This window comes from Gallus gallus, chromosome 2 (assembly GCF_016699485.2).
Source record: "Gallus gallus isolate bGalGal1 chromosome 2, bGalGal1.mat.broiler.GRCg7b, whole genome shotgun sequence".
In the NCBI taxonomy this organism is placed as follows: Eukaryota; Metazoa; Chordata; class Aves; order Galliformes; family Phasianidae; genus Gallus; species Gallus gallus.
The window spans coordinates 28712541-28722450 of record NC_052533.1 but is presented as its reverse complement, the minus strand read 5'-3'; the positions used below and the strand labels follow the sequence as shown (position 1 = coordinate 28722450).

At 35.7% G+C, this 9910-nt stretch overlaps 1 protein-coding gene across 22 annotated transcripts in view; it reads right to left on the bottom strand.

The window, feature by feature from the left end:
- Positions 1-248: 248 nt before the first annotated feature.
- AHR1A (aryl hydrocarbon receptor 1 alpha) overlaps positions 249-9910 on the bottom strand; it is a 250483-nt gene continuing 240821 nt past the window's right edge. For all 22 annotated transcript variants that reach the window (XM_046917049.1, XM_046917058.1, XM_046917054.1 and 19 more), the window contains 3 exons: positions 9280-9421; positions 7210-8473; positions 249-3400 (listed from right to left, as the gene is read on the bottom strand). In XM_046917049.1, coding sequence (XP_046773005.1) covers positions 3245-3400; positions 7210-8473; positions 9280-9421 — 1562 coding nt within the window. In that variant the 3' untranslated portion in view covers positions 249-3244. The remainder of the gene's footprint in view (positions 3401-7209; positions 8474-9279; positions 9422-9910) is intronic.

The following is a 9910-nucleotide window of genomic DNA, read 5'->3' as shown; positions in this document are numbered from 1 at the left end:
AAGACTATCACACAAAGTCAACGTACCATACCTTACACAGTAATATCAGTAATTAGAAATCAAGTGAATTGTTTTCATAACTCAAAAATCAGTACTTATTAAATAAACAATGAATAGGTTACCAACTGATCTCAAAACAGAAAATGCTTACCTTATTTTTTGCTACATCGACGCAAAGATCTAACCCTGCCAGAACTGTAAATTTACTGTTCACTAAGCAACGAATATAGAAGCCTTTCAACTGCTAATTGTGGCTTACTATTTACAATGTTTATTAAAACTCATTTTCATGCAAGTATAAAAGGAAAATACTAATTCCATGGGCAAATACACACTTGTTCATTACTCTAAATTATGTACATTGTATTTGCATCTAATATTCAGAAGTGCAAAGTCCACAGTGACATAAATAACAATAGTTTCATAAACTATTAGATGACAAGTTTCCAAAAATATTAGTAACTGCATCATAATGTATCTTTTTGTATACTGCTGAAATCAAACATTTTGCAGTAAAAGAACATACATTTCTGCTACATTCAAGTGATTATTTTATTACCATATATTATGCCTTACAAATTTTATTGAAGATCAGCAACAGCGCTACAAAACCATACCTTAACGCAAAAGATGTATTGCATGGTATGTGCAGGCATAGCAGATGAAAGATAAGACCTGGAAAGAAAAACAAGCTAGGAAAACTTGTACAAAAATGGATAGTAATACTGTCTAACACTGAGTTATATCTTACTTATAACAGTCCTGAAGGACTAAGAGAGATCCAATTTAGAAACATCTGTGAACTGTAGGTACAGTTTGGTGCAGATCAAGAGTGCACTAATGCAGACAATGTTGTACACATAAGATAATGCACAAAATAAGCAGATATTCATACAAACAACTAATTTGTTTACAGTAAGTAGGGCAGCACAATTGTAGTACTGCATCCTTGGCACTTAGTGATAGGACAACATGTATTTGGTTAAACTAACGTAATAAAGAAGATTTATACTGGTTTGTAAGATGTGAAACATATTATCCCTTTAAACCTTCTTGTTTTACAGTATTTTCTTCTAATTTTCAAGTTCAAATTAAAACATGATGCACTAACTAGATATGGAAGACATTTTAGATATTGGTTTAAAGCAAGATCTTACATAAAAAATGACAGGGTGACCAAGTAATTCAAATGATGTTAATCAAATTAGTTAGTGATATCTTGTGCTGAAAATGAAGTCTGAAACATTGTTGTTTGTTTGTTTTTTTAAAAGCAACCTCATATTACAACCCGCAATCTTTCTATGGGCTTTTCCTGAATAATAATTGATTCTTTAATGTCCCTTTTATATATATAGTAATTTCACTTAAAAGAACTGAAGTCAGTCATCTGAGAAGCTGTAACTAAATTAAGATTGGCATACAATATCCCAGAACGGAAGACATGCTCTCCCACAAAGAAAGCATGTTTCATCTAAGAAAGCATTCCAATTCAAAGTGATTGTCTCTGTATTAAACAATGTTAACAATCATCTGGAGGGAGCCTGTTTACTTTTGCCTGCTTTAAACTGGCTACATTGCCACTTTATATTATATATAACAAATGTAATAAAATTATTCTTAAGATGTAATGATGTAACATTTAAAATTAACTGGTTTAAAATATTTTACAAAGACATTTTATTATATATGAACTATACAACACACAAGAGTATGAAATATTTTGAACATATACACATTTCTGTATTTTCACGTAGATTATTATTTTCCACCAAACATTGGTGTCTACAATTCTAAAAATCTTCTCAGGAAAAAAAGAAAACAAAAACCAGAATGATGCTTTATCGGTGTTTTTGTTGTTGTTGTTTTGTCGTTTAAACCTCTTGAAAACCAATTAAAAGCAGAATTTCTCTAATGACTTTTTGTTTCCTTTCCCAATTTCATATTTTGCACAAGGCTCTTAACAGTGGATCCAACATACATTAAAAGAATAGCCTCTCGGTCCATTGCAGTGCAAGTTGCTAGGAATAAAATTTAAACCCAAACTGACCCCTTCCCCACTACGAACTTTGAAACCTGCAGTCAAAGTGTCAATACCACTTGTTATTGAGACTCCTTTCCCCCTTATTTAAAATGCAAATCTTTTCAATATCCATTTTAATGAAAGCATTTGCATAGAGCAGCCTTGTATTATTTCTAAAGAACATTATGAGTGTTTTAACACAAGATAAGGCACATGTTTTTCAACATTAATAATCTAAAACTAATCCTGAGGAACTGCTCTTCCCCCTCAGCAAAATCTGCTTTTTTAACATACCCTGTATTACCTGAAGAAAGCAGAAAAGCAGTATAGAATAAACCAAAACTCTTTTGATGAACTAAGTTCAGAACATTAATAGCTCCTGATCATAGCATAACAAATCCATAGATAAAGAATTAAGTCATACTCTAAATAAAATGTCTTTGGGGGGGAGAAAAGGATACAACCAGTAGCACTGTAGATGTTAGATAAAAGTTCACAGAATACGGATGACATCTATAGTGAGTTTTGCTAAGATAAGCTCCTGTCAGAAACAAGGTAGCTAAACTGTGAGGCACTTAAGGTTGACAAGAAAAGGAGGAATGCAAGGGATCTGTTTCATAGAAAACCTGAAGTTGCATATCATATCCTTGTATTAAGCCTTCTATTAAAGTGCTAGAAATGGAGACTTAAAACAAAGGGATTTACATATAAAATAAGTGATTAAAGAGCTTAGTATGCATTAAATTAAGTGCTTTTGATTCTCATGAATTCAGAGCTTTTAATTTTTTTTTCATTTTTTTATTTTTTTTTTTTTTACATAAAGTCTGGAAATAATCCAAGTGTGAAATTACCTTCCTTGTGCCAATGATGCTATTTGTAAAGTGCCCAATCATTTTTCTAAATAACAAAACCATTTGCCTTATCTTATGTTGTATAGCATGACATAGTCTTTAGTACATATGTAATCCATACCACAATGACACAGTCAGTCTGATGGAAAACAGCATGTGCATACTTTTAAGTTAAGAGTTTTAAATCCACCTGCCACACTAAAAAGTTAGGGTCTTGGATTACACATCCACCAGTACTTAGTGCAATCAACCTCAGTTTTTCAAAATCTAATTTAGCTGTTGAAGTCCAATGTTGAAAGACAGACTCATCAAGCTTTTCCTCAGAGCAGCCTGATACCCAGACAAAAATCATAGATGGAACTCTAGATCTGAATTACATAAATCCACTAGATGCCAAATCTGGGAAGGATCTGGGCTCTGTTGGATGATGAACGGGTTGAAGATGTGTGGCAGTCTGTGAATTACTTATCACATCTAACTGAGAGGGATATGCTTCATTTACATTTCCTCCATTGAAGCCATTTTGGAACTGGCAGGGAAAAAAAAAGATAATATAAATGGTTAGAATGGAAAACTGACACATTTGTTTTTTAGAATCTGCCTGAATGAACAGATTGGATAAGCCCATCTTAAAAAATACAATCAATAGCTTTAAAACTTGGTGTTAAAGTAGGAGCCTAATCACCAGTGAAGCCCACCGTTGCTGAAGTCAGTGGGAGTCTTGCTTCAGGTGAAGGAAAGAAACATTATGATTTTCTAAAGCATAATATATTCCCATTCGTAGAAAGCAAAGTCCAAGTATTTCTAAATTCCAAATCCAGCTGTTACATTTAAAAGCAACCTTTATGTCTGCATTGGGATCTAGATTTACAGCTCTTCCAGGAATGCATATTCAGTCCTATTTGTTCGATGAAATGTACTGCATTCAATCCACAGGCTGAGCTATCATAGGGTGGGGCTTCCTAACAAATGGTGTTCGTATTGACAACACCAAATAAGAGCAGTGAATGGCTTTCATCAGTCTTGACATAGGATTCAAGGAAGGAAACAATCCTTCATAGGATTATTTTAACCACGTGATGTAATGCTTCCTGTCATGCTATGGAAAAAAATATTTTTTTCTACAAAATACTCCATTCAGTCATGCAAAGAAAATAAACCAAAATATTCTAAACATTTCCGTCATCTCTTTGGGAATAGTTTACATTGGAAGTATTCATTCATTCACTCAAGGTTTGTCCTTAAAACATATATTACATTCACTTGTTCATCTATCAAAATATGCTGGTTTTGTGGTAAGTTCTTATTTTCCTGCTGGGCAAACATGGATATTTGATAAAACATGCAGTTGTTTTTCTAAATTCTTAATGACCAGACTACAGCCACGTGAATTACACTTTAAATCAAAGATGCCATGCTCATAAAGATAGATAGGATAACATAAGCTAGGATAACTTCTGGAAGCAGTAGATTACTTCAATGTTAATACGAGAAGTGTACTCACTAAAATAAAATTTCTAGCAGAGTTCTCTGCACAAAATCTAATAGTTACCATGTTTTCTCCTTTTTATTAGAGGAATGCTGACCTTAAACAAGCCATCAGTTTAAAGGCCTTTCTGCCCACTAAAACATTTTTGGTGATGGAAACTGCATCGGCTATTTTCCTAATGCAAATGCATGAGTTCATAGAAAGTTACTTTTGGTACCATGTGCTAATTACAAGTTAGGCAGAAGGTGAAGGCAGATGATCAAAACAGACTTTCTAATCCCACTGTCTTTTTGTGTAGAAACCAGTGGGAGTTAGAAGGCTGAAGAAAGGACAGCAACCTGCGCTGTCTCAGCTGAGGTCCACCCACCATCCAGCCTACAGGTGACAGCAGGAGGGCAGACTCAGTCCCCCAGTATGCCCAGCCCTGCTTTGGCTGTACCGCTGCAGCACGGGCAGTAACACCTGCTATCCGCTTGCTCACAGCCTTACTGCAGTTACCAGTAGCCAGTAAAGTCAAACCTAATTTGTTTTATTATCATCTGTAGTGATACATTCTCCCTACTAACAGTATATAAAGTACATTATTTGCAATCATGGTTTTGGTACAGATGGCGCTTCACAACACTACAACTTCAAGTGCAGTAGCTACACTTTTAACTTATTAATTCCTATGAATTTGCTTATTTTAAAGTTCTACTATCTCCTCAGATATCTCTGTAACACAAGCATATATAAACATTGGGTTATCTTTCCCTGCACCAATTCTACCATTCTAGGTGAAATGAAAACAAAGCTCCTTTGTATTAAAACATTTCTCAACAACTTGCACAGTCTTACTGTGTGCTCAGTCCATAAAAGAGTTAACTAGTAGATTAGACTAAAGGTCAAAACTTGGTACAGTCTGATACAAAAGGATACAAAAGATTGTAGGGTTTTTTGTTTTGTTTTTCTTTTGTGGGTTTTTTTTTTTTTGTGTGTGCGTGTGTGGTTTTTTGTTGTTGTTGTTGTTTGTTGGTTTTGTTTTTATTTGACCAGCATGTAGCCATGTGGGTTGCAGAAGACCATACTATTTTGTTTTAGGACATGCAGTTTCTTCCCCACCACCACTCCACCCGTAAGTAAGTTGTGGACCTGTTAAGACTCAGAGATAGCTGTCAGCTAGCTACAATCACTGTTATGGAAACAGCATAGGGAGAATAATTCTTCTTTATCTTGTCAAGAAGTGTGCAACAGTTTTAAGCTATTTGGACAAATGTTCAGCTGTTCAGAGGTAAACAGGAGCTGACATGCAGAAAGGTAGCAGCAATTCCTCATTAGGCATCTGCTTATGCAATGCTATCCAGATCCATAAAGCATGCGTACATTATAGCAAAATGAGCAGAATTTGCCTCTGAACGCTCTAAGACTAAATTTTCACAAAAGTAGCCTTTGTTCATTTTTTTTTATGACAACCAAGTTAAAAGCAACATTATTATGGCAGTACAGTATTCCAGTAAATACAAAGCAATAGGCATTCATTTAATATATTTATACTGTCTTAGTCAGATTTACTGTCTTAGTCATTAGTCAAACTTGGAATTGTTTAGGTACTGGCTGATCAAAACCTATGAGTTACATCAGCACAGCTTTTAGGAAAAGAACAATTTTTTTGACCTGTTACAGAGGTGAACTTGGATGATCCTGGAAATACTTTGCATCCCTGTTATCAAGCATCATCTTGGATTAATAACACTGGCCACAGCTCTGCAACAAACACTCAAGTGCTGTGCAAGCCTGTGCCTGCAGCTTGTCAAAGTACTCTCATGATATTTCAGCCCTTGGACATTTTCTGAACTGCTTTAGTTAAATTTATGTAATTCTGTAATCATATTTTTTCCCCCGAGTTAAAAAGTTTTAAGAACTGTATGTTTCGTACTTGTATTACACACACCAAAAAACTGGGTATGTTCTACTTGCATTCCTCACCAATGGTTTGTGTAGGTTAAATACCAATTAATACTTTAATTTGGTAAATGCTTACACACACAAGGAAGCATTTACACAAAGATCACTACTTTACCACATAAACTCATTGGACTAAAAAAGGAATAGTGCCCCTGTACTCAAGCAGTGTTAACAGAAATAAAGGGTATAAATTAAAAGACCTCAACAGTGACTATGCAAAAAATCAGGAACTGCCTTAACACCTAGACTTTTTTTTCCTTCTTTTTAATTTTAAAATTAATTTTACCTACGAAAAACTACACCTAAAATTGTATTTCGTGCTAGAGCAAGACTCCTCTTTTCTCCTGCTTTTGTTTCCACTTTCTGTAGAACAATGAAAAAAAGAAAAGCCCAACTTGTCAATGTAATTATTCCCCCCCCCCTTTAGCCTTCATCAGACTTAAATAGTAGCTTGAGGAACAAGCTGGTTTTTTCTTACATCCACACTACAACAATAGCTAGATACTTTTCCAGACCCTTACAACACATTTGATGAAAATGAATCTGCCAGACAGTATTACTGACATCATCCTGTTCCCCTAAAAATGTACACAAACAAATTCCAAGCTTTTGACCAACCTGCTTCTCCTTTGCTCCCTCTGGGAAAATTACTGGTAGGTACAACAGACCAGTTCACTAGTGCCAAAGAGAGCTACCAGGATGCAGATACATATATACAAAAACTTGATCAAATGCAACTCAGTTCAGTCTCATGAAAAAATGAACGCAAGGACATTCGCTCACTGATAACCCACCAGCTTCAAACTTAGCGACTCAATTATGAAACTCTGCATCCCAGCAGCTATCCAAAACAACTAAAAATGGGATTCAAAACACAAGCAACATGACAATGCTGTTTACCATACCTTGTTTAACAATGTTTGCTGATTTGCCATCATGGGATCATATTGCATTTGATCCATGCAGTTTGGCTGTGCTTCTTGTGTGCACTGGTACATAGAAACGGCACCTGCATAACATGTTTGGGGGGTTAGCATAACCGACTCAGAATTTATCCCACAGTCAAGGTTTTCAGGGACCTGCTGCAAACAACCAAGAAAATCCTCCAAGTTGGAAGAAGCAGAATAGGCTGATCTGTCAAGACCTGCTACAGGGAAATCCATTTGGGAAAAGTTAGAAAGCTGAGGCATCATTGCTGTGGGTTGCTTGTAAGGAACAAATTCTTGCCTACATGCATAAGGTGAAGCGTTTACTTCTGATTTGTAAGAAAACTCAGCAGCAGTGGCTTGCATGCCAGGGAACGTGTATTGCTGGGGCTGCTGCGGTGAGCAAAGAGGCATGCTGGTGCCAGAGCTCCAATTTGTGAACATCCCATTGACTTGCATATGTTTCATTTTCTGACAGAGCTGCTGCTGTTGCTGTTGCTGCTGCTCCATGAGCTGTTTCTGATGCTGATGAATTTGATGCTGATCTAATTCTTGCTGTACCAAGCAACCAGCATTCTGGACCAGGGGCTGCTGCTGATTACAGCCCGAATATAAGAAGTCAGACTTATTTAAGGAATCCTGCACATAAGTCAGGATTTCATCAGTTATGTCGATGTCCCCAATATCATCCATACCAGATAATTCAGTTTTAAAAAACTCCTCATCCTGCTGAATACACTTTAGATCTTCAAAGTCAATACCCAGATTTTTCATGATGCTGTACAAATCATTTGTTTTGTTATCTTGAAAGAGCGCTGCACTGTCTTCAGGAAGTGGCACACTACTGTCCTGGGAACACTCCATTAGTTCCTGCTTGAGAATATTGTGACTTCCAGCAGGTAGGAGGCTATCTGTCCAGTCACTGCTAACAACACCACTCAGTTCATCCCTGCTGTCTGCAAAGAAGTTCCGCTCAAAGGAAAGTTTGTGTGATGCTGGAGGACAGAGATACACAGACTCATCTTGCCTTAACATGGCACCTAGGAGGGAGTTTGGATCCACAGAATCCCCATGTAATGTAGTTTTGCCTCCTTTTCCTGTGGTGGTTTTACTCCTTGGCTGAGAGGTATCCGATAAGCTGGACATAGGGAAAGTTAGCTCATATAACACAGCCTCACCAGTGGCAAACATGAAGGGCAACTTCATGTTACGCTTCCGTAGATGTTCTGCTCCTTCTTCATCTCTGAAAATAAATCATATGTATAGCATAATACTGCAGCACTCAACAGTTACAGTAATCTTTTTGTCCCTTGGAATTAATATAAAAAAATAAACAAATTATTCAATTGGGAGGCATTTTTCAAATTCCTAGCTATTCCAGCTCAACTTGATTCAGTGAGCCAAGAGGGAGATTATGAAATAAGGAGCTTATGACTGTAGTATGACCTTTACGTATTACATTTGTAATTAAATCTAGATAGTACACACCATTTTCTGTACATTAATTTCAGCTACTAATGCAAGTGGCCTTTTTCCATTTATTGTGTTTTTCCTGATATGGCAAGTAAATTAATGCTTCAACAATTAAGCATTAATTTTCATCATTTTACAAACTCTTCTAGAAAAATTATTTTACCTATAATCCTAAATTCTTTATTATATTGAATTCAATTTAGCACCAAAAGACCTTAATATATATTTTTTGCTGTTTCCTCCATGTAACTGCTGCTAGATTTTTTGATCTTCGCTAATGGGAATTCTGAATTAAAAATACCTTAGGTGGAATAACTTGGTACTTGTACTACTCTTACTATTTACATGAAATAAAAATGTCAAAGATTTCATACATAAACAAGAACTATGCCATACAAGTACTGAAATATCAAAATTCTTTCCACTGTTTGTTAGGAAATAAGGAGGGTTTATTTTTGGAGTTTCAGCTTTAAAGGACAATTATTTAAACGTGAAGAACTACTTTCTGAATGTAAACAAGTTCAATGAAAAATGTTCAGTTTCTGGAGAACACTGCTTTATACAGTGATGACTCACGTAAGAGGTCTTTGTGTGGAAATAATGTAATCTGGTCTTCCATTTTTATAGACAAGGCGTGCATTTGCCTGTACCCAGGCCCACCGATTTTCTTTGGTTAGAAGCCTGAAGACAGTCATTCCACTCTCACCCGTCTTCATCACTAGAGTTAAAGAGAAAATATACTGTTTACTGTCAAGTGAAGTAAAACAGGAAAAGCTGGCTTGTTGTAAATGCAATCCCATTCTGCAGAGCAATGTACAATCTCACATCCTCAGTCACCCATTTCTGTAAGGCACTAATAATGTAATAATGCATTCCTAGTGCAACAGGACAATCAACTACTTTTTAAAGCGTCTATTTTAAATTATCGGTAAAATAAAAGCAATAAAAGCCAAAATTACAAGTAATTGTAAGATATCCACAACATACAGGGAAGAAGGAATAGAAGGGGACTAAAGAAACAAAACAGCTTTCCAGGAGAAAAAAGCAACAAAATCTCCTGAAGACATTTTTATACCTTCCAAAGACAAATATATTACACCTAACAACAAAATAAAGAAATCAACCAAACAGTTACTTATTAAACACAGTACTCTTGTCACATTGTTATCTAAACCAAATCAAGCCACCAGATTCAATAACAGAAATT